Source organism: Lichenostomus cassidix, chromosome 9, assembly GCF_008360975.1.
Source record: "Lichenostomus cassidix isolate B80296 chromosome 9, HeHo_3.0, whole genome shotgun sequence".
NCBI lineage: Eukaryota > Metazoa > Chordata > Aves > Passeriformes > Meliphagidae > Lichenostomus > Lichenostomus cassidix.
In genome coordinates this window covers 10,056,704-10,084,551 of record NC_139490.1, presented here as the reverse complement: position 1 = coordinate 10,084,551, position 27,848 = coordinate 10,056,704, and the positions used below count along the sequence as shown (strand labels likewise).

Sequence of the window (27,848 nt, the reverse complement as noted above, 5' to 3'; positions counted from 1 at the left end):
GCTGAAGAAGTGGAATCTGACCTTGGCTTTCATCTGGTCAATCTTAGATAATACAACAGGGTTGCTAAATGAGGTGCAGAAATAACAGAACTGACTGTCCCTCACTTGAGACCACTGCAGTCTCTTGAGCTCAGGGCTCGGCTCTAGTGGCCAAACCGAAGTGCAAACCTCATGTCTATAAAAACTGTCTCACAGGCAATAGGAAACCATGCTTCATTAAACAGCAATTCAGCAGCTTGCACATGTGCTGGGTTTTGTAGTGTAACAGATTTAGGAATAACAGTGTCAAGTTTGGAAAAGTAGAAGTCAGGAAGATTTCTCAAAGCTTTTGACAAGGGGGTTTGCAGTCATTTCCCTGTGGTTTCTTGTTTCTCTCACACTTAGCAGAGGAGATGCATCCTAGAGCTCTGTCAAAAGCCCTCAGAGTCACTCTAGCCTAATTCTGAGCACTGGGGTTCCTAAGTGCTGTCCTAAGCAATAACCATTCCTAAGCTGCTTTTGTTTGTGGCAGACATCAATCCTTAGTGTCCTGTTTTCTCTGGGTCTTGCATTCCTCGGCTTTGCTTTACTTTGTAGCAAACAGGGCTTCTGTGCTTTTTCAGTGCTTGCTCCTCTACTTTGGTCAGAATTTCTGCTTTTTCCTGCTGAAACTTTCTGCTTTCTCTTCTTCATAAAGGAAATTTTATCAATGGTTCAGAGGACAACATAATCACCTCTAGAATAACTGCCAGACTAGGACCTCGCTGTCCTGTTAACATATGGACACTTTACTTTTGTCTGAAGCCAAGGATTACAGGAAACTGCAAATGTGCAAGTTCTTGCATATGCAACATTTCTCTGCCTTTTATTTGCGTCTTAGGTGCTGCAAGAAAATAAAGAGAGAACGTTTCCTTTGTTGTTCTAAATGCTGCAGGTTCTGCAGGGTCTGTCTCATAGCCAGCCCTGCAAATGGTAGCAAATGCTGTTCATGTGTGCAGCTTTGGAGAAACTGTACACAGCAATGCACCCCGAGAGGAGACTTTTCAAATGGGATTCAAAACAAAGTGCTTGACCCCCTTGTGATCACTGGTGCCAATACATCCCAATGCCACCCTCCAGGCCAAATCACAATTGTTAGTTTTCATTACAGGGCACTCTCTCCTAACCTCTGGGCATCCCAAAACAGGCTGTGCTTCTTTTGAAAAGCAAGTGCGCAGGCACAACTTGTGAATGCTGCAAGTATGCAAGAGAAAAATAACATTCCCTTTCTTGGAACTTATTTTTGGCTGTTGAACAATTCACAAAGAGAAACTGTTAGTGCAAACACTCAAAAGGTCAATCTCTAAATAAACAGAGAGAGAGAGAGAGTGATGAAAGGGGTTAGTTGTTAGTAATGAAGCTGAGATGATCACAAGTCAAAAAAAGCAAAGTAGCAATGAAGTCGGAACACTGTGAGCATGCTAGAAATTTTGGCAAGATCACATGTGAAGATACAAAAAAGCAAAAGTTACATTTCCCAGCCTGAGATGGAACATGCCCCAAAAAATTCTTTACTTTTCCCTGGGACTGTCAGCTACTTTCACTCAGTTTAGGAGGACCAAGGACTGGTTTTGCACTAGAAATGAGATTCAACTCTCCCTACATAAATGCTATATTTGTACTAAAACAAAGGACGAAAACAAACCTAATTTGCACCTACTACACAAATCCTGTTTTGTGTTCATGACTGAACAGGATTTCCCTCCAAATCAGATGAACATTCCTCCTTGACATAATAACGGTAAAACATGGTGTGTAGTTCACATTAAAAAAATCTGTACAAAATCAATTGAGAAAGACAAAAAACAAACAAACAAAAGAGATGACAATAACATTAGACAAATGCTAATAGTTGAAACTAGTTAAGGAAACTTTGATGATGTAAATACTGTCCACAGGTTTCCTATTTTACGGTGCTTACTTTTGGGACATGCTTATTTACCAGTCATGTGTTAGTGTCACATTGACTATAAATACGTACTTGACAGAAAATGCAGAACTGTAGCAGTTAGAGATCAGTTATTGGCTCTGAGGTGAAATTCAAATCTGATTATGTATCCTAGTTAAGGACTGGCTTCCCTATAATGGGCTAAGCTCCAAACATCAGCACATTCAAAATTTGGCTCTATAGTTTGTAGCTTGACCCTAGGTAAACCTCAGGCACAACCATTTGTGGTTCAAAACAAACAAATAAAAAAATCCCTTGATGTTTCTGAGTCATCACATTGCATTAGTTGAATTTTCAAAGGTGAATTTGTCTCAGTTGGTCACAGAGCTTTTGGTGGGATTAATGAGTGCTCTGTGGCTCAAAGGTGATTTGGCATCAAGGACACCACTGCTATGGAGGGAGGACCTGTGTGAAAACAGCCACGTGTTCACATCACAGAGCCTTGTGCAAGGCCGAGAGGGCTGTTTGCAACTGCTTGGAGCTGGGTGCCAGCTCCTGAGAACAAGGAGAGCACTTTGGACATTCCTGTGAATATCAAACATTTGCTAAAAGGGCAGGAAAAAATCTTTCCTCACACACCAGTAAAACCTCTCTGCCATCTCATATTGCGCTGTATGTCTTGTCCTTTTTCTGCTGGCACCCATCCAGGACAGTGTAATTGGAGGACACATGGCGTGACAAGAGCAAACGATATGTCAAATATACACAGATCAACGGCCCCAGCTGAACAAGTGCCAGTGTGCGAGCACAAGCCAACAAAGGTGCTTAAGAAAGCCAGCAGCTACCTAGACACTGAATGACAACAGAAAACTCTCCAAAGCAACAACTTGGGACCAAAACAGCTAGTGGGAAAAACAGCAGGTCTCTCAAGAGGCTGATCTATATACAAGGCACCAGCAGATTTGCAAATGACCCAGATAAAGAGAGCAATGGATATACGCAATGGCCTTCTAGAATACAAGATTGCAGAAACTGGTGTGTCTGACAATCTCTTGGTTTGGGGAAAAAGTAAAAAAAATAGGAAGATATTACTGATCAGGGTGCTGAGGACACAGGAAAAGATATAGCAATGAACTTCTGGAACTCATTACTACTACAAAAAAATAACCAAGACAAATACTGCTGGACCAACAGACCATCAAACACGATGTAAACTTGGCCCTGGCCTTGACCAGTCACCTTTAGGTTAAAACCTGTTCATGTTAAAACAAGAACAGCAAGGCAGGGAAACACTGAAGGTCAGCTCTGCAAGGTGCTCAGTGCTTTCACCAGAAGCCAGACAGCTGTACAGACTCCTTGTTTGTTAGATGATGCAAGAGAGATGTCGGGTGAGAGGGAATATGTGTATTCATGAACCAGCAAGCACTAAGGTGTGCTCCGGTGGCAAGACAGGGAAAGCAGGGAGAGATCAAACAAGCAGGACTGGCTATGCCTTGAGCTACACTGAAAGCTTTTCTTGAGGTTTGCTCTTTCAGTGTCATCCACAGAAGGAATTTTGGGCTTGCTGCATTGTCAGGCTGCCCTAGCCTTTTGACTGAGACAAGGTAGGGGATAAACTTACATGCTGTGTGGGCAGTGCTGTCCCTTCATAAACAACACAACCAAAGGATTAATTGAGATAATGTTCTACTAAAGGCGGCTGGTGACCGCTGGCTGTCCCCTTTCCCTTGTGCTCTGAAACAAGCAGACAAGGCAACTGCGCTCTGCTGAGCAAACACACACACACTCAAACCCACCCCCGTTTGCTCTGCTCACTGCCCCGTGCCTGTGCATCCCAGCCAGAGCAGCAATGTCATTCTGAAGCATCACTTGAAAGACATCGGGATTTCAGCTCCTGGCCTAGGCTAACCAGTGGTGCCCAGGAGCTCCCAGGAGGACACCCAGACATGGCCCTTTCCCTCAGACCTGCTCTGACAGCCCAGTGAAGCAAAAACAAAGGAAAACAGAGAGACTCACTGAAATTTGGATTTGGCGGTTTGGATGGCCTCACAGAAACCCCCTAAAACCTTACAGGTGCCACTACAACTTCCCCTTTTCAGAGGAAGCACAGACCACTGCGTGTCAAAGCCTCTGGGTACATTTCCCCCACTTCAACACCACTTTCTCTTTGGACTTGGGCATGTTAATTAACCAAACCAAACAAGATTTGGTTTTTGCATCTGCATGATTCAGAGGCATTCTTATGGTCCCTCACTGCTTGCACACAGTAATGTCCAGGCTTCTTCTCTTGGGGGTAGATTTAGTGATCCCACCAGAGCTCCTATGAAAGGAGAATGAGCCACCTGAATTGCTCATGCCTGGGGGAAGCAGGTTGATGGGGAAAACCAGCGTGGAACAGCTCATCTACAGTAACCCCCAGGGGACAGGAAGGTAATACTGGGTCCAAGCTGTCAAACCAAGATGGCAAATTCTTTGATCAAGTGTGCTGCAGGCTGACATTGGGCCACTCAAATATCATGTTTTGGTTGAAAACAACTCATTGCACATGTTCAGCTGAACGCAGTAAAAGTTGGTCCTCGATGTTACTACTTTAAACTTCATGGATAAGAGGCACAAAAGAGAAGAAATCATGGATGATGAGCCAACACTGAGGACACAGGTAGAGCTCTAGAATTGTTACTACCCAGCTGACATTTGTCTACACACATGTTCATGCATCTGGGTGTTAATACCCCACAGCAAACCTCCGACTAAAGGTACATCAGCAATTGCCAAGTTGCTTTTTTTTGTCAGGTAGGTTTTTTATTCATTCTTTTATCCCACGATTTATGAGTCCTCATGATTCTCCCAGCACTCAACTCTCTTGAGCTCCTGCCAATCTAAATGTACCCAGTGGCACTCACACAGGTCTGAGGAAAAGCACACACCTTTGCTGAGGAATTGCAGTCTCCTGCAATTCAAGCAAAAAATCAGTGTTGGGGAAGAAAGGCATCTGCAGAACAGCTGAGGTAAATATGAGCTGATATGAAACCATGAGTAATGAACTCTCATCAGCAAAAGCTCCATGTAGCTGCCTTGCTCATTGTCATCACAATGCTCTGGACCCTGTATACTGAACCTTGTCTATTTTCATCACTGAGGAGGAGTGAACAGCTGCGTCTTGTGCAGAATGTAAGAGAAGCAGGAAAAGCCCTCTCTCCAAGAAAAATAGGATGTAAGATTCAGAGAAATCCTTCTGGGAAAAATCAGGAGTAGGGGGCTTGGGAAGAGAGCTTAGGAGGAAACGTGTATCTGTAAAAATGGCCCAAGTTTTCAACATTATTTCCGCTTCGTATCTGTGAGGATGCATGTTCACAACCAACCCCTCCTGGTGCCTATCTTTGCTCTCTACCTGTACTGCCAACAGTCCTTTCTGATGAGTCTCACATCACTGGTGGTGTCTGTTCAGAAACAGCCCCAATCACTCACAGCCCACTCTGACTGCTACAGCAAACCTCCCCAGAAATTGATGGGTTTCCACTGCAGGGTGTCATTTACTTGAGCTGTTCTGTTACAGCACTCCTTTTCCTTCTTCTTTACGAGAACTCACACATGGATATCTTCTCATATGGGAAGTAAATCTCTGTTTGCTTAGAAACAATGTCTCACAAAAGAAAGTATTGAAAAATGTTAAGACTAGTAACCAGCAGGGATAAAGTGTTGATTCCCCTAGAGCTTACCATAAAGTCACTGCAGTACCAGAAACAGGTTCAATGTGTAATTGTTTTAGGCTGGCAGGAAGCAAAAGAATAGAAGAGGCTACTCTATGATTTACTCAGTCTCCTAGTTGTTGCTTGAGAACTTCAGATGACAAATACTATGTTAGCCTCTGATCTATTCTCCCAGATGTTACTAAATCAACAGAGTTGCTCCAAAGTAAATACAGCTATAGTGACATCACTCTGGTCCAATATACATACCACAAAATGATAACCTATACATTACTACTCAAGAGCCTTCATAGGATAGATCAAACTCAATAAAATATTATTCTATACAAATTCTGTATATGAGCTTCATATATGTGGTGTCATATCTGCTGTGGGTTTTTGGATGTCTGCTTGTTTCCATTCCTGGTTTCTCATCTCATTCCAGCAACAGCTGGAATTACTGTACAGAGATAGCCTGACTCCAGCTGCAACACAGCTCCTTCCATAAATGAGTTTGTTTTAAAGCCTTCTAAAACCAAATGGGGCATAACGTGGCCACCAAATGTCTGATGAACCATTCCAGACTGAAGACCAAAGGAAACTGGTTGAACAATCCTGAACACTAGGCAACATTTATCCTCTTCCTCATTTCCCACATAAAACATACAGATGCTTCAGTAACAGGAAAGCCCAGGATGTCAGTTGTCATACCTGATCTCTCTGGCCTTTCCCCATGCTTGGCAACAAAATAAAACAGGGACTTAAGCCACAGTGAGGCACTGCATATATTTATGCACTAAGCCCACACTCAGCACATGCAAGAGTGGGCCACATTCATCCTAAATCCTACCAAAGCCCTTAGATCCAGGCAAGGTCACAGCTCTGCACTGCTCCTCAAGGAATGTATATACCTTACTCTCCCACTGTTGACCTATTCATAAAACTGTATGACTTGATTAATTAGCTCATCTCCACCTCTGAGAGAACCTTTTTATCTGCCTGGCACAGGTCCTTGCTTTCTGCCTGTCGCCAAGGGAGGAGAAAGCCACGGGGCCACTACCCATATAAGCCTGGCTGAGTTGCTTTCCCCCTCTGTGAGTTTGGGGAAATGACCGTAATAGCAGGATATTGCCATAAGCTTTTCAGAGGCTTTGTGAAGAATTTAGTTGAGATTCATAAGAGAGCTCTGACAATATAAAACACTACATAAATGCTAAAAGTTAACTGTTTTTAATAGCCATAGATTTAAGAGAGCTCTTTCTTTCATTTCCATACAAAGGTGCAGAAATATCCTTCATTTCAAATAACCACTGTGCCTGCTGTGAGAGGCTCTGCACATGATTTTCATTGCCTTTCACACAGAAAATAGGAATACTACTTTGCATTTATAGACTTTAAAACTAATTTGCAGACAATCAAGTTTCAAAACCCCCACTGTGATACAGGAGGTAAACATACGTGTTTTGGAGAGGAAACTAAGAAGGAAAAAGCTTAAACCACCAAGTCTAAAGCTGGAAAAGAGACATTTGAGAAATCAGGCATGCTAATATCTAGTATCTATCTAGACCCACACTTGCTCACTTATTCTTCTTACTGAACAGTTAACTCTTCTGCTCCCAAGGTTCTAAACATCAGGGTGCACACACCGTACAGCGAGAATGGCCACCACATTTATCTGTATTACCACCATATTTAACCTTCTGCAGATACTTCTGTTGACCACAGAGTGTGCCTGGAATTGCATGAGGCCATTTATTCCATTTTCTAACATGTGTGGCAGTAGAAAATTGTTGACGACTAAAAGTTATCCAGACATTTATTTTTAGAACCCAAGTCCAACGTTATAGTGTCTGGACTCATAACCACCCATTTCTCCAACATTAAGCTGAGCTACCACATGAGAAAATTGCTAGAATGATAGTATTTCCAGGGCATATTGAGTCACTGTCCAACATCTAAATTGGGAAATACAATAATTTCTCAGCAACTGGCAGCACAGTGGGAGGTAAAGCTTGCAGGAACTCGGTTTGTCTTGAAAAAATCAGGGTTTTACTTTAGAACAGCTTCCTCATCACTAAACATGGGGCTTTTTTAATTTCCCAATGATAGAAAAAACAGTTAGGTTCCATGGTATTGAATTCTTGGCATTATCTAGTATTTAGAACAATTATTAAGCAACACTGGCAGAATTATAATGGTGATAACCAGGGAACAGCAACAGCAGCACCATGGAGACTAAGAAACATGTATCATTTTTTAATCTGATCCATCCTAGAGATGTGCTGTGGTCCCTACCTGGAGGCTCTTTCTGACCAGTCCTTGGAGAAGGATGCCTATGAACCTCAGCCCTGCCTACAGCAGGAATTCCCAGCCCAAGTGAGACCACCTTGGCTAGCTTCCTCAATGGCCCATGGGGAATGCTAATGTGAAAGAGTAAGGAAGTCTCTAGGGCAGTGGCTTTTTGCCTTTTTAAATTTGCATAGAATTTTTTTTCTCCCTTGGACATGCAGGCCCCCACATAATGAATTTAAACAACTGGTTTTCCTAGATCAGGGGAAGTACAGCTCAGAAGTAATATGCTGATGTTTGGGATTTGCATGCTGAAAGCTGCAGATCTCCATTCCAGGGTAGCCCGTCCTCAAGAGGAGAAGCTGCCTAAGGTGCTTCAGTTAATATTTAACTCCTAAATGGAAGCAGAAGGGTTGATGAGGGTGATGAAGGTTTATGACTGCCTGTCTTGGTACCCTTCCCAAAAGGAAAAACAGATGTTTCCAACTACCACAAACTTCCATTCAACAAATCTCTTGCTCTGGCTGTTACCTTGGGGCAGTGACTTCCAAAAGCTGAATTAAGGAGCAAACAAATTAATTGTTTTGCTGGAAGATTCAGGAGAGAGTCTGGGGCAGTGTCAGAAGTTGAACACACTCCCTCACACAGCAGCTCAGCAGGCAGAAGACAGCATGGGAAAATCATGTTCTAATACTGCTTTTTTTGCTGGTAATCAGGGTCTCCAAGACTGCCAGTTCAATTGGAGAAGAGCCCTGGAAAGTCTCCTGCTTTGTCAGCGACATGGTCTCAAGCAAAGCCCCATCTCATCTGTCAAAGTACAGTCTGGATGCTTTCACTAGCATTAATTTAAATTTCTAAACAAACACCAGACCCTACCAACTTGTGTGATGGCGAAGAAGTTAATTTTATTTGAGATGTTTGGGTTTCCTTCCCTCTTTTGTCTCTCACTTTAAATTGAGGCCATCTTGATTTTAAAAAAAAAGGGGGGGGCACATTTTTGAGTGCTGCCTGCTGATATGCATTTGTATGCATTTTCCATCTGTTAACTAACAAACAGGAGGGGGGAAAAAAAGTTAATTTTGCTAGCAGCCTGCTGTGATATAAATAAAAATAATAGGTACATTCACAGATTTTGAACTTTTTACAGCCACTGCTGCAAAAAGCAATTTTAATTTATAACCACGGATTCTTGCAAACATATAACGAAGACATAATAAAATGGAATGTTTATCCTGTGGCTCCCATTAGACCTCTTCCGTTCGATGGTTGTAACTAATGACTTGTTTTTCCACTTTTGTATTGGAAGCCTTATTATTGGGCTGCACAGAGCATACCTTATTTGATTTCCCTAGCAATGTCTGCACCTCTTGCTGAAGCCTGCAATTAGATGTTCATGAAATAATATTAAAAAGCTGCATAATCACATCTGTGGTCAAAAATTAAAAAAAAAGAAAAAAAGCCAGTAACAAGCCAGCTCTGTTTGTATAATATTATACTGAGTACAATAGACTAATGTTCACTCCAGTGCATGTGTCCTTTTGACTAACCACTTCTATCTGACAACCTTTTTTTGGCAACAGAACACATTGTACTTTTTGGATAACTGACTGTGGAATATAATGTTGTTTATTCAAAAGCAGGTCACACAGAATTGAGCTTCCAGTTGTTTTTATCCTTCTACCTTTCTTATCTTCATGCTGTTTAAATTTATGCTGAATTTCTTTTAATTACACATATGGTTTTAATTGCTGTTCTGTATTTATTCATTAGAAGATGACCTGATGGTGAAATGGTACAGAAAGGTGGGTGGGAAGCTGAATTCAGATTTCAAATCTGTATTTGGACATATTTATTGGTAAACAACCTCACAAAGAAACAAACACAAGCACGTGCATTTCCACCACCCTCTGGTACCTACAAGGCCATGTTTGCCTGCAGTACAACTGCATTGTTTCTCTGTACTGAAAAATCTACTAGAAAGACTCATCCACCACTTGCTCAGTGATCTGGAAATTCTACAGCAGCAAAAGGCCCAATTTTAAGCCTAAGCCTTGGAGGACAAGAACCCTCAGGGAAAATGATGTAGAAACACGTAGAAGTTGTGAAAAATCTAGATGACAGGAAATGCAGTTGAGAAAATGGGCTCAGGAGAAAGTTTTAACTGCAGTATTCAAATGAGGTCGTGCAAGAACTGATGTGTGTCTAAAGCATGTTTTTGGGATGCAGCCTGTGGAAAGAGAGGTCACAAGTAAGTGTTGCGTAATAGGAGGGAAAAGCATTTTGATGCAGCAAAGAACAGAAATGCAGCCTTCTAACCCAAGGAGAAGGAGATGTAGGGTAGCTTTCTGATGCTGATCATCAGATCAGGAAAATACAATTGTCACCCGGAACTTTAAGTATACAAGATACACATGAAACAGAGCTTCACAAGAATACAAATGTTGCAGGGCACTTCCTCAGGGAGATTTCTTCTGTGGGCCGACTTGGACTGCAAAATAAAACCCACCAGGCTTCCTGGTGACAGCCTAGAAGGAATCCACCAGTAGCATACACACAGCAGGAGCTTCCTTGTCCACTTAGGCCATTTTTCTCTGCAGAAAAGGCATGAGTTTTCACTTTAAGCTCAATTGCAGCAACAACAGAAAATAAGGTGATTCATTTAATGAACAACCAGCTCTCACAAAGCTGGAGGAAACCTCTGAAAAAAAATATCCTTCAGGTGTTGGTGAAGGAGAGTCTAACTAGGCAATAATAGGATGAAAATTATGATAGCTAATCTGCTGTATTATAGCTCAGGTGTGGTTCCATTTTACTGATGACTAAACTAATCCTAGTAAGTCACGTTAAGTTACAGCTGATTCATTTGAGAAAATTTTGTTTGTTTGTTTGTTTAGAAAAATATTTAATTGGGAGGATGAGTGATACTGACAGTAAAAATAATTCATCTGCCTGTGCTGGTGCTAAACCACAACGTGGAAAATCCTTGCTAATGCTACATTGATCAGCGAACACACAGCAGCTCCACTCTTCTAATTTGTTTTGTGCAGCTGACTTTAGATGGCCCATTTCAATCTGGACTATTTTGAGGAGCCATGTGAAACTAAGTCACTGCCCTATTAGTGTGGATAAAGAGGCATATGAATATTACTCTGCTACAAGCAAGATGTAGTTCATCTGATATTTTTTCCAGCAGAGAGAATACACTGCGTCTGGAATGAAGAAGAAAATGTGACTGGAAAGTTTAGAGCCCTTAAATTAATTCCCTAGACAAAAAGTTGAGGCATCATACTCATAATATCATGTTATGTAACTTGCTCTGGAGCCAGGCAGCTACTAAGTGAAATAGTATGAGCTATAAAAACAAAATATTGTTGTGAAAACAATTTTACAGCTTTATAATTCACTATTATTTTCATTTAAGAACAAAACTGTCAGTATAATTGCAGATTCTGTTTGCCTTGCAGGAGTTCTTTCAGCCTGTGATAGGAAGCCTCCTTTTTTTTTTTAAACTTTTTTCCCCCAAAGGCTGCTATTAAATTTACTATATTAGGTTTCTTTATAGTTATTCAGAGGTAAATCTTAACAGGAAGCCCATTATATGGAGGCCAAGGTTAGTTTAATACCAGAACATTTATGATCAGTAAATGTAACCATATATTAGCAACTGCTTCATACCATTACTCTTGGATGAAACAAATATTGTATCAGCAGTCATTATAGACTACTTTGTAATCTTTACAACTGAATATCTATTTTTGGTGGGATCCTACGTGGCTGGCACTGCTCACTGTGCTCCATAATAGTTTTCTAACTTGCCTGCTCATTCAAGTACTAGGCTCAAGAGCCTATCTGTGCACAACCATACCTATCCATGGAAAAATGAATCATCATTTAAACTGTGCACAGCCCCCCCCCCAAAGCGGGGCTTCGGTAACAAACCATTACTATTTTATCTGTACATGTGTCATTAAAAACTGGATTAAGACCACAAATGCGATTCACAGAACCTTGGGAAAACCACCCAAACATAGGAAGATCCACTCCAGATGACATGGCCAAGATAACACATCACCCAAAGCACCATTTCTGTTGTCACTGTGTTCTGAGCAGACTGACTTGTCTGAAGAGTGGCATTACCATCAGGTCATAAGCCCAAAGAGTTTCACACCAACAGGGCAGCCAGAGACCTTCTCACCTCAAACACAAGAGCCACCCAAGGACACCAAGATGCTCCATGTCTCCTTGTTCGGCCCAGCTCTCCTAATCAATTGGTGCCTAACATTGGACAATTTTCTCTACCCATTCATGTTCTGGCTTCATTGCAATAAACTTGACAATGACACAGAGGTTATCTGACAGAAGAGCAGCTTCCTCACACACTCTGGTGCTTTGGCTTTGAAAGAATTACAAGGTGGTTCTACTGGAGTGTATTTTAAAATGGAAGGAAGCAGCTCCTCCAGCAATCAGCAGCACCATCACACAACAGCCAGAGTCTGCCTGTGAATTAATTAAGTGGCACTCACTTTTATGGGTGCTGCTTTCTGTACTGAAAGCTGTAAACCAGTAGCAAGGCCAGCCATCCTTGTCTCATCATGCTACAGACCAGACTGCCCCTTAGACACCTGAGCTCTGGCAGCCCCAGGGCTCAGGGAAGCCCCACAGCCTGGAAACCAGCCAGCCTCCCTGTCTGGTATACACTCACTGCACCTTATGACCTCAGACCCAAAATTCTTATGTTAGACTGTAATATAGTCTGGCAGTATCTCTCAAGGTAGACACTTGGTTATCAAGAGTTAACCAGCACAGAAACAGAGCCCTTGATTAACTTCAAGGTTGCCCCATGCCTTATCATGTGTGCAGGCATTGTCCTCAGCTTATTTTAAGAAGGAGCAAGAAAGAACATCCAGGTATTATGCCAAAAGCCTCTTTCTCAATTATTCCTCTTATATTTCTAACCCATTGTGGCTGACTAAAGGCTAAAGCTGCAAAAGCTGCATCCTGAAGCTGTAAATTTAAGTTGGTTTTTCAGTATATGCTGACCTGACTTACTCCTGTAACTGCAGGCTCCCTGTTATCTTTAACTTCAAGGTAATTGTTTGGCAACTCTTTGTTTCACTATTTCAGGAAAACAATTCAAATATATGATTCCTAAGAGAAAAAACTGATTAATTGCTCTGTCATCTGCTGGTTCCTGCTAGTATACGGAGTTCTTAAATAATAAAAATATAATACAAAGAACAAAGAGTATAGTCCTCAAATAAAAATTTTAAACACGTTTCAAGCCAAGAATTGTGTTCTTTCAAAAGTTTAGGGTATAAACCAGACTGTGTCAGATTCCTGCAGTCAGGATAAGGACACCATTCTGAAAACACCTCTTTGCATCTCTTGCCAGCACCAATTCACCTGCAAAAACCCACAAAGATTTTCATGCAGAGATTTATAATAACTTGAAGAGGAAAACATTTTCAATGCCACAGAGTACTACCAGTCCTAACTCTGAGCTTCTCATCTTATTGTTAGACGCCACTGCCTTCTTCCCCTCCTCCTCATTTTAACAGAAGCAACAGCATTTAATTTAATCCACCCAGAAGCAATGACAGAATCAGCAGCTGATATACAGCTAGTGCTGGTTAGAACTCTGAATTACTGTTTTGTGAAGAATGTCAACATTTTGACATTTGTTGCTATTCTCAGGGTAGAAAGGAACTGCATATTCATCTGGAAATTCTGAAATGTCACACTGAACTTGCCGATTCAACTCTGAATTTCAGAATTTCACCTTCTATTTCATTTTATGTTAACTTTGAGTCTTTTTAAATTCATTAAATGCCAAAATAGAATATTTTAAATAAGCCTTTTAAATTTTACTTTGTTTTGCTTTGTTTTAGCATATTAAAACTATGGGAAACCACTGTCCCACACTGACAGAAAACCAACTTCAATCAACATTTTATACTGTCTCCAAATTCCATCCATTGGAAATTTTCGATACGTGACTTTCATGAAGACGACACTTGGGTGAAGACATAAAATTTTGGGTGAGAAGACACTTTGGGGGAGGGAAGCAGGGTAAAGCAAGCTGCCTGCCTTTTTCCACAAGTCAAAAGCAACGCTAGGAAGGAATATATCCCTGTGACAGCAGGAGGGAATCTGGCAGACTGCTTTTATTCATCTGTAGAGAAGGAAAAATTTCTAGTCGCTAAATTAACAGCAAACAGCAAGAAAATTAGTCTCAGTTCAAACACAAATGCCGGAGGTATCTCCTTTATGTGAGTGATGGCACACTGTAAAAATGATTAAACCAGTACAAGACAAGTGCATCAGTCATAGCAAAGGACACTGGTGAGCATATGTTTCTGAGGCAAAGATGAAACGTCCAAGCCAATGTCTCCATCACAGGTATTAAATCAGTGGAAAAACTGACAAAAGCTGTGTAAAATGAGAAAACAGCAAGCCATCACAGTCCCTTTTGGGCACTTTAAGCTGCATGAGACCATGTCAGGGTTGGGTGCAGGAAAGAAACCACCTCCAGCAGTGCGGAAACCATGTGGTGGTTGAGTGGTTGAGCTAGTCATGAGAGGCCACCACCACCTAAACCACGCCACAAGGTGCCTCATTAAATCCTCCTGATTTACAGTTGTCTCCACACTTTTCATGGTGCTCACCTGGAAAGGTAGGCAAAACTGAAGAGCTGTCTAGCTCCAACCAAAGAGGAGGCCATGCTCCATATGCACTGATTCCTCACTGGTGTGAATGGGGATACTGGGACCTGTGGCTGGTGTGGGCTGACCAGGTTAAGGAACTTGTGCACTTGTGCTGTCTAGAACAGACACGGCTACTAAAGAGACATTGCCCCCTCTCCCCAGCACATCTGCAGCAAAGGAATGTTGGATTTGGATGCTGTACTAAATCAGAGCTACACACTTCTGTCCTCACCAAATTGATAAATCGCTCTCAAGGGATCAATGCTTTTGTGAAGATTTCCACCATTTTGGACCAGAGCCACAGAACTCTCAAATGGCTTCAGTGGTACCCAGTCTGGATGTTGAAAACATGCAGGTCCTTTATGAAGGAATCGTGGTTCCCCCAGCCTACGAGAAGGGTTAGAAGAATAGCTGCGATCTGAGATTTAGGAAGAACAGACCTGCCAGAGCCAAATACACCAGGAGATACATGAGGTCCCTGAAAGGTCCATGAATCCACTTGGAAGATGAGGCAGTGTCTCAAAAATGCTGCAACATGGCCAAAACCAGCGAAAGGTCCTAGACCTATTTGGAGATAACAAGAGTTTTCGGTGTCTTAACCAGTCCAGCACAGAAACATTTGGTGATAGCTGAGCTGGTCAGTGGTGGGAGTTTATCAACCCTGCTTTGGCCACAGGGCAAAGTTCCAGGAATACTCCATGTCAGAAACTGGCTTTGCCATTTGTCTACTGTGGACATCTTGGTGCCAGAAATGAGCGTACCTAATGTGCCACCCTGGCCTTGTGCTCTCTGCCTTTTGGGAGAAGTCAAGAGAGAGGCTGCAGATTTTGACTTGGTCTGAGCAGGCACAGCACAAGCTCGAGAGGAGCCAATTGTGTCACATGTTCCTGTGATGGTCTAATGAGAGCTCTGCTGCTGCACCCACAGAAATCCCCCCCACCCATCATCCAGAGGAGAAAGCCCCTGAGGTTTTTTGCTGTTGAAGCACACGAAGGTTTAAATGAGGACATGCACTTCACCAGATCATTTCCTAACTAGGACTTGGGTGCTAATGCTAGACAGGGTACTGCAAAAGACTAAAATGCTCAGAGGTTTCACATGCATGACTCTCACTCCGTAAGTGGCCCAAAGACAGAATGTAATGTGGAATTGTGTGTGAGTAAAACTCATTGTTTTCAGCAGGCTTTAAGAACCAGTAGAGATTATTTGCTGTTCCCATACCGATCCAGATTTATTTTGGATCAGCAGAGACTTCAACATGATTAGTACACAGCAAAAAAACACAGAGCCACAGTGTCATGAACCTCTTCCTAGCCAGAATACCAAATATAAACCTTTTTTTTTTTACCCTTTAAAAACATGAAACAAATTTAATGAAAAATTTTACTTCTCACAGTGATGGATCATGGTATATGTTAGAATTAAGGACCATGAACTTTTAATCTGAGATGGATTTGCTACAACATAATTTGCACACAAACTGTGTTCAAGATTAAAAATGCACTTTTTGGAATACATTTAGAAATTGTTTGATATTTTAAAATCATTCCCTTGCAATAAGAAGAATTCACAAAGGTCATCTTACATTTTATGTGATATGTATTAATGCTTCTTACCCTTTCTGTTTCCGTAACTGAAAGGTCTCAAACCAACCTTGAAAAGGCAAAACACAAGCAAATGCAGAAGCATGTGTGTGTGTAGGAAAAGATGTTAAAATTCACATGATAGCCAAGTCAAATTATAATGACAATTCTCCCTAACAGATATCTGGCTCTAACACAGAGTTTTTTTTTTTTCCTTTTAAATAAAATTATTCCCAAATTTGGTTTTATGAATGAGTTATTCTGCAAAGGAACAGTACGTGGTAAGGCTGGACAACACTGCTTTAAAGGCAAAGCCTGCCACTAATATGTTACAGAAAATCTGTAAGCTCAAAAGTGAAATAGGTAGAAAACAGGTATTTAGCAGGTTGGAAGAGAGAGAAACTTTCTGGAGGGATTTATCATCAAGCAGATGATAGTCTGTTCTGCAGAAAAACTGAAATTATTTTTTATAGAGATATTTGTGAAGTATTTCTGGATGTGTATTTGCAAATGCCACGTGCACACACACCAACATGTATATATAAATATATACAGGCATACATGAAACCCCAAACTCGGGCTAAATTAAATTGCCCCTCCAGCTTTGTAATGCAAATGAGACTAACAGGCTTGTGCTGTTTGTGGTTCGAGATGATTTGCGTTTCCATAGAGATGCTGGCTGAACTACAGTTTTTAAATTTTTTATATATATAAGCCTACTTGTATCTATAAAAATCTAAATATGGATCTGCTGTACCTCAGCATTTCCTCAGTGACTCCACTGGAATCACAACAATTTAGATCAGTTAAGGCCATGTGCAAATTTTGTGTCTTTCACTACTTTCCAGTCTCAGATCTATACCAAGTACCTGCAGAGCTGAGAGTTTATTGCTTCTCTCCCTGCTTTAAAGCTTCTTGTTAAGGAAGTGGAAGAAAAGAATAAAAGCAGTTTCTTAGCTGCTAGTAGATAGTATTTCAAGGACCTCTGTAATTTCTTGCCCTCTCTAAACTGCCTTGAGAAACATCTTTGCCTTCCGAAGTTCCCACTGTCAGGAAACCTGGAATTCAGGGAAGACAGTCTGTGTGCTATTAGAGAAGGAAATTATGAAGGGACAGGCTTTCTATTATATATCAGAAGCTTTTTCCCCTTTCCCTGTGAGCAACCACAAACTCAAGAGCAAGCATGTGCTCAGATGTGCCAGGGTGGGCCTGGGCAATGATAGCATCATTGCCTCCCTGCCTCATCCTCTGTGGAGCCTCAGCTCATCATACAGGTGAGGGACCCACAAAGCTAAAACAACCTCTGTCCTCCCAGAGCCACATTAGAGATGGCCCCAGCAGAGGTGACAAAAGCCAGCCAGGATCAGCTTGGGCAGAGAAACCAGGCAGACCCACTTTAACTTTCTATTTCAAATTGACTTCATTTTGTGAGGTCCGGGCACAGGCTGAAGTGGATGGGGGCCACCCGGTGCACGAACACCGGAGAGGAAAACCAGAGCTGAGCTCTCTGGGTACTCATTTCCATGTGGTTTCAGTGATAAGCGATCTTTGAACAGTGACACACCAGAGGACAACCTCCGCAATCACTCTGAACCACAGTCAAAACCAGCCTCTCAAGTACCTCCCATCTGCCTGAGGACAGGGAGGATTATTTATTGAACCAACGATGTCCACAAACACATGAAGCTGCTCACATTTAACCTCTCACTTCTTCTTGAGAGTGCCCAGAAGAAAAGGCCCCGGTGCAGCAATGCCATATGGTGGCATGGCCAGGGAGCTCCTTGGGCAACAGCATGTCACAGGGACAAAGCCTCCCTCCCTCCTGAGGGCTGACACTGTCTCGACAAGCAACACCATCTCACCCTTTGAGGCTGACAGTTTCTCTAAGCCCTCACAGAGGCTCTTTTTAAAGCAGCTGAGAGTTCCCTATTTCCAGCTTTTAAGAAGCCGTATTCAGGGAGACCTACCCCACGCCCCTGATAGCACTGCTTGCCCCCCACCACCTTTCAGGGAGTGTCCCAGGCCAGGTGGCTCTCCCAGGAATGCCAGTGACCACCCACATCTCCTACCTTCTGCTGCAGTGCAGGTGCCTGTGGGGCCAGCACCGGGTCGGTGATGTAGGTCTTCTTTGTGCTCGGTGGCTGGTAGAGCCCAGGGGGAGCCTGGCCCATGGCGTTACTCGCAGGATACGCCGGCTCGGCCTTCCAGGAGCTCTGTGGCACATAGGGCGCTTCGGAGCCGTTCCTGCCACCATACCCCCCATAGTAGGGCTCCTGGTAGCGGCTCTGAGGAGGGGCATAGCCATAAGCGGGCTCGGCAGGCCGGCCGGGCGGAGGGGCATAGCCGTAGTCGGGCCCATGGGGCTGTGGCGCTCCGTACTGAGGGGCAGCGGGCTGGCGGGACGGCGCGGCGCCGTAGGGCTGGCCGGGGCCCAGGCTGCCATAGTGCCCGGGCTGTGGGCCGGGCGGCTGGTAGTGCGGGCTGGGCTGCGCCGTCCTCACCTGCACATTGAAGGCCGGGCGGCTCGGCGTGGAGGCCGTGGCGTAGGAGGCCGGCACCGGCTGCGGCTTCAGGGTGCCGACCGGAGTGACCGGGATGGGCGCCGGCTGCCCTGGGCCCTTGGCGGTGGATTTCTTGGTGGCGGTGAGGGGCGGCTGGTTGGGGATGATCATCCGCTTGTGGCCGGTGACAGGGGTGGACACGGATGGGGTGGCGGCAGCGGAGCTGCTCGAGGTCCCGGAGGCCTGGGGAGCAAGGAGAGAGATGCAAGGTCAGCAAGAGGGGCCACTCGGGCACCGGGTCAAGCAACGAGGGTGGAAATGGGGCTTTACAGTAACATCTGTGCAGCAACTCAAACTGCTTAGGAAAGCAAGAATAACCTAAGGCTATGCGTTATAAAATCGTAATAGCAACCTTCCCCTGCTCTGACAGAACAGGGACGGCACTGCAGGAGCTGAGCAGAACTGCCGTGCATGGCATTTCATCTCTCCTTGGAGGTTTCTCCTCCGCCTCCAAACAAACAAACAAATTAAAAAATGATACATGCAAAAAAAAAAAAGGGAGACTCACTAGAGGATAATTAGGGGAAACCCCATGCATACCTGTGAAAATGAGCACGTTTTGAAAAAGAGAGAAAATGAGATTACAGTCTCTATGGAGACATGAAATTCCTTAAGTCCCTAGAGCACTTGTAGGGCTCTGCCCCAATGCAGGAGCTCCTTTGACTGTGCAAGAGGCAGCAGACTGGGATGGTCTAAAAGCAGGTCCCAAGAATGAACTCAGATCAAAGCAAATCACTGAGCTGTCCCTACCCTGGCTCTGCTGGTTGGAAACCTGGAGTGACCCTAAAAAAGTTAAATGCTACACGTGCTTCATTAAAGGGCAGAAAGCAGGTCAGAATTTCCAAGAGCTTCAGAAGTCAGCTCCCACCATGGCAGCCATGTAACCCTGCACCAGTGCCCCAGGCACAGCAATGCTGGGGCAGCCAGGGAAGATCACAGCAAGTGCTGCTGCTTCCTGCAATTTGGCCACGGAACGAAGCTTTGGTGCAGTGACACCGTCTAATAGGCATCGTGCATCCTTCAGTCTAATGTACTTGTTCGTCTGGCTCACCTCACATTTAAACGTTCAAAAACACCTGTGTGAAAATACATCTTTGGTAAGGTGCTAACAATGTGAAACAGTTTCTGAAGAATACTGACAAACACTCTTTTAAGTCTTTTCACTAAATCAAAGAAGAGCAAACTTGAATTTCTGGAGTTTAGGACTAGGTAAAATTTCTTGCTTCCCGATTTTTCTTTATTCTAAAAGAGTACCTGAATTTTATGCCTTCTACAGATGGATGCATTAGAGTGAAGATATGCAGTTTGACTGCACTTAACACCATAGTTATATGTTAAATGTCATCCAAACTTCCTGTACCAGGCTTGATCTCATCTATGATCTGCTTGATAACCTACAAGCTCACAGCAGTTTAAAGTCAGACCAGCTCAGCCCTCACCCATGGTTATGTTCACTCTAAGGCATGTGTCACCTTTAAATGACCAATATTGTATTTGTCCCCAGGCGTTCCTGTTTAATGCGGGCACTGTGACCACCACCTACTGCCCCAGCGTCCTCTTTCTGAGGAGAGCATGGTGGGGACTCTTTGGAGCATGCAAGAGCTGTACCCGGGCCAGAGAAATGCTGTGCCTGGTCAGCAGGTGGCGGCAATTAATTGCTGCCAAATCACCCAGAGGGGGCTGGGGGGAACTTCAACCATCCTGAGCCTCCAAGGGTTCCAAACTCATCCTCTGTACAGGGTGGTTGTGCCTCCCAATGCTTGGTAACCACCTCATACAAAGGAAAAGAAGATAAGCACAAACCACTCAGCTTCTAGTGCACAGCTCACAAGCAAGTCTACCCAAGGGATAAGGAAGCTCTACCACCCAACTGGTAGCTCTTCCCTGGTGGTGATGTGGAAATACTTTTTTGCTGATGCACTGGTAAAGACCTTACTCCTGCAATCACACCTTCAGGGCAAACCTCCCACGAGGAAACACTACAAATCAGCAAAAAAAACCTCAGGCAAATAAGAGCATCAATCTGTTCTGAGAGGTGTAAAAGGTGTGTATTCAGAGGTGGGGAATAATAAGGCAGCAAACTTCTGCTGGAGGAAAAAATCTCAATGTGTTCACCCCCTGAGCTTGCTAACAGATCCATGACAAGGCAGCACACAGACAGACTGAAGAGATTTTGAAACAGAGCAAGGAAGAGCTGAAGCGTGTCTCAGTTGAACTGCAAGGGCAGAGACAGGTTAAGGGTCTGTGGCCCTCCATTTATACTGCCCAATTCTTCTACTTAAACACCTGAAGAGAAGCAGGCATTCCTCCATCCCTGCATCAGAGCACAACTGCAGCAGCACTCATTGCTAGCAAAAAAACTTGTTTTCTGTCAGAATTGTTCTCCCATGTCAGGCTGGCATTTATGCCTGGGAGTGCCAGAAACTTTCCCATTTCCTCACCTATTTCATTCTGGTAAATTACAGTAGTTTGTCCATTTACTGTAATGGGATGAAAGGTCCACAATGCGGCACTGTGTAATTACCACCAGAAAAGCATTTTTCTTTTCTATGTGAAGAGGTAGAAGGTAGATAATGTTAAAAAGACAATTGCCTGTCTGGGGGAAGGGGAAAGATCAAACCAAAACAAAGTAAGTGGGACCTGTTCGTCACAATCTGTATTTCTGAATGCAGACTCTGGAAGCAGGTCACGGCAGATGCTACTAAGCCTCTTCTGATCCTACCTCAAGATCCTATCTCTGGGGGACGTTAACCTTACATATAAACATCCACATAACACTTAATGTGCTGATGCCAGTCTCCTGCCTGGACTGGAATACACCTTAAGAAAGATAAACCCTTCCTCCAAATAAACCCCAAACCCTCACAGTCTATGGACTGGCACTGAGCAGCTCCCGTGTTTGACATTACAAAGAGGATGAGCTGGGAGTGTCCCCTCCTGCACCAGAATCCAGCGAAGGAAGGTGGCAATTTGGGGGAGCATGGGCCAGAGGCCAAGCTCTGCTATCAACTCCACAGCGAAGGCCCAAGCTAACAAGTACCGGCTGCATTGTGGCATCAAACCACAGGCTGCCTTGAGGAGGAGGAAGTTTGCATCAGTAGGAGTCCCCAGAGGCGCCCTGCGTGACTCATTCTGAATTCCTCTGAGGGCACTGGGCAAGTGTGTGATGAAAGCTGGGGTTTAGGGGGGGAGGTGTAAGGCTGGCTGATGTGGTGTGGTAGGGAAATGGGATAGGCTACAGGAAATTTAACACTACTGGAGCACTGATGAATTATGGGGACACAAATTGATTGTAGCTCTTGAGCAAGGGCACAGGTGAGGTATCACCATAAATCCTCTGCCCTTTTGCCTGAGAGAGAGAAGGGTGGCCACTGCCCAGCCATGCACTCAAATATCACCCCAGGCTTAAACCTTAAGATTACTAATGGATTAAGAAAAAACTTTATAAATGAACAGCAACTACAGACAAGATTCCTGCTCTGAGGATGGGAATGTGTGGAAGGATGAGAAAAGGGCACCCATACCACAAGGAAGAGAGATTTCAACAGCTGTCTGGAAGGCACTAGGAGGACAGGAGGGATGGATGAGGCTATAAAGATGCCAGGTAGATGGAGTAATGAACAGAAGGCTGGAAAGGGCTATCTATACCACTGGGTACAGTCTAGCAAAACAGATGACTGTCACAAATGTTTCATCCAAGTGAATCCATAGAACTTCTACCAACATAACAAGGTAGACTCATCCAAAAGCACATCAAAGTGACAGTCCAGAACCATGAAAACAAGTAGAAATAGGAGAAAGAAAAAGGAGAAAGACAAAGAGTGAATTCATAGGAATAAAGGCATCCCTTTCTCCAGCAGCTCCTGGACAGCTCATTTCAAAACCATACTACATTTGCAAGTGATTATCGCAGCCAAACACGCTCTCTGACATCCTCTGAGGGCTGTTTTCAGAGGAAGACAGGCTTTCCTCTGCTCGCCATGCCCTGATGAAACTGTCTGACACACTTCGCAAGTGCAAATTAGAACCATGCTACTTACCATCAACCCCTTCTTGCAAATTCATATTTGCAAAGAGAGTAAACTAGAAACCCCAGGTGTTGATAACACAGAGTTGTTAAGAGAAACTAGAGTAGGAAGGAGTTAAATTCAGAACCTCATCTACCACAAGCATTATAATACAAAATCTTTTTTTTTTTTTCAATGGGAAAGCACAAGAGCCTAGTTTAAACACAGATGGAAGTACCTAAATGTACTGCGTCTTCTACAAATGAATTATCCAGCGGTTCAAATAAAGGTGAACTAATACTGACAAAATCAAGTAAAACTCAATCAATGTGGGAGGAAAAAGCCCCCAAAACACTTCTCCTAAAAAATTTACCATGTATAACCATGAGGGGAATAATTTTGCTTGCCAAATCCTGCCCTACCTTCTTAAATGCAGAAAAAGTTTATAAGTATTTGCAGGAGTTTCTTGTACCAACCATCACAGGAGAAGTCTATGGCATTGAGTTAAACCCATGTTGTCCAAGGGATCTGACTGTCAGAGCTGGTATCTGGATTCAAAGCTACCCTGGTGGGGAAACTCAAAATCCTGAATATCACTGATTCTTCATTCTGTAGAAATTATTCACACAAAAATTAAATACAATGTACATCTACAACTAAAAAGTCATTGCATAGGTACTAGGGACAAAACCTGTTGTTCTGCATAAATTAACCTATAATTCTTTACCATTTGTCAGCATTAAATCTTAAAAAGAGTACAGAATAATCATAGTCTACAGCAGAAGCACAATGCTATACGATCAGCTGGAATCCATATGAAAAGGACTCCATTCTCCTTTTATTTCACACATTTGTAGAGTAATTTTTATAGAATCCCTTCAGTTACTCAAGTTTCAGACACTGAATCAAAAATGCCAACACAAAGTTTATCACATTCTATTCAATTCTCCAGGCATTTTTCATAAAGGTACAGTTGAATAGCTTTAGCCCTTTAGCTGTCAAATTATCACATATAAAGATACATTACTTCAGCTCAGTGGTTTTCAACCTTTATGCTCGGCAGCCCCCAAATGTTTTTCAGAAGAGACAAGCTCCTTTATGGAGAAAGCTAATCTATTGACAATAAACATGGGTTTTTCAGTTACCTTTCATTGAATTCTTCTTAGTTACCTCAGGAATGATCCAGGGACCCCCAGGGTTTGCAGAGCAGAGGTTGAGAACTATGGCTCTAGCTGGGGCTGCCTTTTTTTGGCATTTCAGTCACTAATTACTCCAGGATAGGAATGAAACAACCCTTCTTCCTCGAAAGGCAGAAACCTGGCAACTACCGGTGGGCTGAACCCAGGATGCAGCGTTCTCAGGGGGCTGCCAGTTCAACGGGCCAGTGCAGCATCTCTCCTCCTAACTCAGTCCCTCTCCTACATGGTCTACTGACACAAGCTGGGCTGAAACACATGGCCAGCTCAGGCCACCTGAAATCCTTTAAAGTAGCACTTAATAGTGGTGGCAGTTGGAGGCCTGGGTGGGAAGGGCAGCAAATGGTGGAAAATTAACTTGACTTCTCCTAACACCAATGATGGGTATTCACCTCAGCTAGCTGGAGATGCTTAAAGATCTCTCTCTGTAATGTTATCTCTACAGGGCCATTTATCCCATTCTAATATTGAAGCCTAAAACAGGGGAGATGAATCATCCACTGGGGGAATCTACTTCACTCCACTGATGGTAAAAGAAGCATAAAAACAGGCAAGACATGTCACTGAATATTTAGACAGCACAAGTTAGTGGAGACAAATACCACAATAAGCAGGTAATTTTGATGTGACTGTAAGAAGCACAGATCCCTTTTCACTGCATTAAGTGCCCTGCCACTCAAGCTCAGCTACGGCAGCACACCAAAGGGATTTCTCAGTGCCAGGGATCCTGCTGCACCCTGTGGCCAAGGCATGACCAAGAGGTTGTGCTGCAAGTTTATTTCTAGTATATGAAGGGGGGTGACATGAATGGGATGCCCCCACCTCCTCTTTCACCTCTGTGCTGAACAGTGGCTCCCACTGGAACTGGAGCTGCTGCTTTTCCAGAAGCAGCACCTGGGCTGAGCCTCTCTCCTGCCTGAGGGAGCAAATCTCAGCTTCCCTTCAGTCTGGAAAGGATCACCCCAGAGAAAAATTAAATACTCTGCTTTGAAACCTGGGCCTTTAGGTACCTGAAAATGTGACAGGCATTTTAGGGGCTTTCCCGATGTGCAGACACCTCCATCTCCTGCTGACTTCAAATTCTGTGTTTGAACAAGCTGTCTTGCTAGCAATAACGGATGGCCAGGTTCCCCTGAACCTTTCTGAGCCTTTTTCTGTCTGAAATAACATCTGGGTGAAAATAAGAAATCTGGCTTCTCATTTGGGATTTGCAGATGCCTGGAGTTCTGGTAGAGCTCCAGCTGGGCTGCTTCATGTCCAGAGATCTTGGGCAGATGGACTGCTCCCATTTAGAATACCTGATGCATTTTCAATATACAGCATTCTCTGGCCTTCTTTATAACGTTCAGACAGTCCAAGCACACTGAGGACACATCTTTACAACTCTACATTGCTGCTATGCCGTGCACACAGCTCAGTTGCTAGCACAGATTTCTTTTAAGTGTCAAAATGTCCTTAGAATCCAGTCCAAAGTTTTGAAGTCTGGTCCAAACCTTAAACCTCTCAGCCAAAATACGTTTATAATCAGATGAAGTTCTTCTTTACACTTTCATCATTCTCTCATTTCTAGTTTACAGCTGACAAGCCAGTGTCACGGATGTATGGGCTGTGCGTGGATCAGCAGCCACACTCAGACTTCGCAGATGTGGGATTCAATTTGTTGGCTTGATCACCAGAAGCTATCAAGGTACTCAAACAGATTGCTCCAAGGCATTATACCAAAAAGAGAAGAGGAGAAATCTAATAAAGCATTCATCTCTGGTTCTCAAATGAAGAGAATACCTTGCAAATGCCATAAAGTGTTACAAGAACACAACTGCTTCTGAGCTTTGATGTATTTTTCAGCTGCTGCCACGGGTGGAAAAGGAGTCAACACAGTTGTTAATGTTTCTGTCCATAACCTCTTTTGTACTCCTTGTGATGGCCCAGCTTGAAACCACTGGAGATAGTGCACAGAAGAAAAGGTGCTAAGAGTTGACCTCGAATACTTTATTATGGAAAACAGCATTCCACAACTGATGCGTGCAGTTACAGACACACACCTTGGTTCAGCTTTCAGTGCGGGTGTCAAGTGTTTTAGGCAATCTGGGTTTCCACTTTGCAACACTCCATTAATTCCAAAGAGTCTGAACACATCTGAAAAGTTTGGTCTCCAAAACACAACAGTGTAATGCCAGGGAAGAATTTCCTTCTCAGTTTCATATTTACTTTTTTGTTTACCTAATACTATCGCTACAATGACTACTCTGAGCTTTTTTATTTGCTTTTCCTTTTCTGATGACTGGTCATCTGGTATTTATGAGAAGGACTCACAGAGAGTGAGAGACCAGTTTTAAAAGATGTGCAAACAATTGACCTAAATACTTTTAATGCTGGTGGACAGTCAAGGGCCATAATTTCAGCTTAATTCATTAAAAGGGTTAGTTATGATTAAAACTCTTCTGTTGAAGCAATTCCACTTGACCACTTCAAATGCAGTAGCAACTTTATCTACAAGAACATCAAATATCAGTATGAGACATAACTGTCAAAAAGTTACAGAAGATGCCAGTCAAGAGAAGTTAAACATTTTCTGAATTCATCTTGGGATATTTCTGTAATTTCCCACTCTCATCACTAAAATTATATTATTTACACCCACCTGCACCTGAGGACCATGCAATGGCAGCCCCCTGCACAGGCTTAATCAGTGGCACAGGGACTCAGCAGTAAATTACATAAAGAGCTGTGCACCACAGACCTTTGGCCACACCAAAAGGCAGAACTACCAAGGACAACCCCCGAAACAAAGACCACAAAAAGAACAGCATGGCACCACGTGAAGATAAGTCACCACATACATGGAGCACTGAAACTCAGCTCCTTAAGGAGCACCCCCTCTAAGGGTTAGCAATGTAGGAATGTCCAAAGCATTTCCATTCACCAAACTGGGCCCTACTAACGGGCTGGACAAATTCCCTTGCTTAATTTAGGCAAATATTGCCATGCCTGACAACGGGGAAGCCCCCACCCCCCCTATAAATAAGAACTTTGGGTAAGCAAAGTATTTTTATGACTTTTGCTATTACTAAGCTAGTGAAACCTAAAGTATCATAATTACTGCATCCACAGACTTTTAAACGTTTTTTTCCTTCCTTTTATAGCTTGCTATTTGTAATGGAAAAGAAGCTCCTGCGCATGACAAATATGGGCAGGTTTGAGGGTTATACAGGTTATGCTACTATCCACAGATCTGCACCATGATTATAAAAAGTGGATTAAGAAGGTATAATGGAAGATGCATGAGTGAGGGAAGAGGTCTGCACCCGTGAGTGACAGGACAAAATTATGCATACATGAAGTCTTCTGGAGAAGTCTTCTACAATTTATATGGAAAAGTTATCATTTTCTATTGTGTGTTGAACAACAGATATAAAGAACAGTCCAAAATCTCTGTAAAAATTTCTCATTTCCTACTACACTGCAAAGGAGTTTGAGCGTGTTTATAGAGTATACAAGCCTTTTTCCTTTATTAATTCTAGGGAACACAAAAAGAGTGTGCATATGCACACATAAAATAATAGGAACTACATATGCACCCAGACACTACTTGGTTTACTTTGTGTTACTTGTTATTTGTTTACGATTCCATTTATTTGCTGCATTGCATTTATAACCTATTTATCTTCTCGAATTCCAAAACCCTATTAAACCAGCTTTAAAACATTATCCTACCAGAGGGCATAAACATTTTCGAATGTTAGTATTGTCTCTATTTCCTGTGAAAACCATGTGTTTTTATTCTTCTTTTCCCCACATTTTAAAGCCTGTGCAAATAGCAGTACAGAAGAGCAGAAGCATCAGTGAACAATTCTGTGTTCATACAACATCTGCTTTCTTATGGTTCACTTGAGGTCCAGAACCCACTGTCATC

General features: G+C 43.1%; 1 protein-coding gene across 7 annotated transcripts in view; it reads right to left on the bottom strand.

The window, feature by feature from the left end:
* The window catches only part of LPP (LIM domain containing preferred translocation partner in lipoma), a 314,289-nt gene that overhangs the window by 95,782 nt on the left and 190,659 nt on the right, over window positions 1-27,848 (bottom strand). For all 7 annotated transcript variants that reach the window (XM_085069373.1, XM_085069375.1, XM_085069378.1 and 4 more), the window contains one exon: window positions 18,241-18,915. In XM_085069373.1, the coding sequence (XP_084925499.1) occupies window positions 18,241-18,915 (675 nt within the window). The remainder of the gene's footprint in view (window positions 1-18,240; window positions 18,916-27,848) is intronic.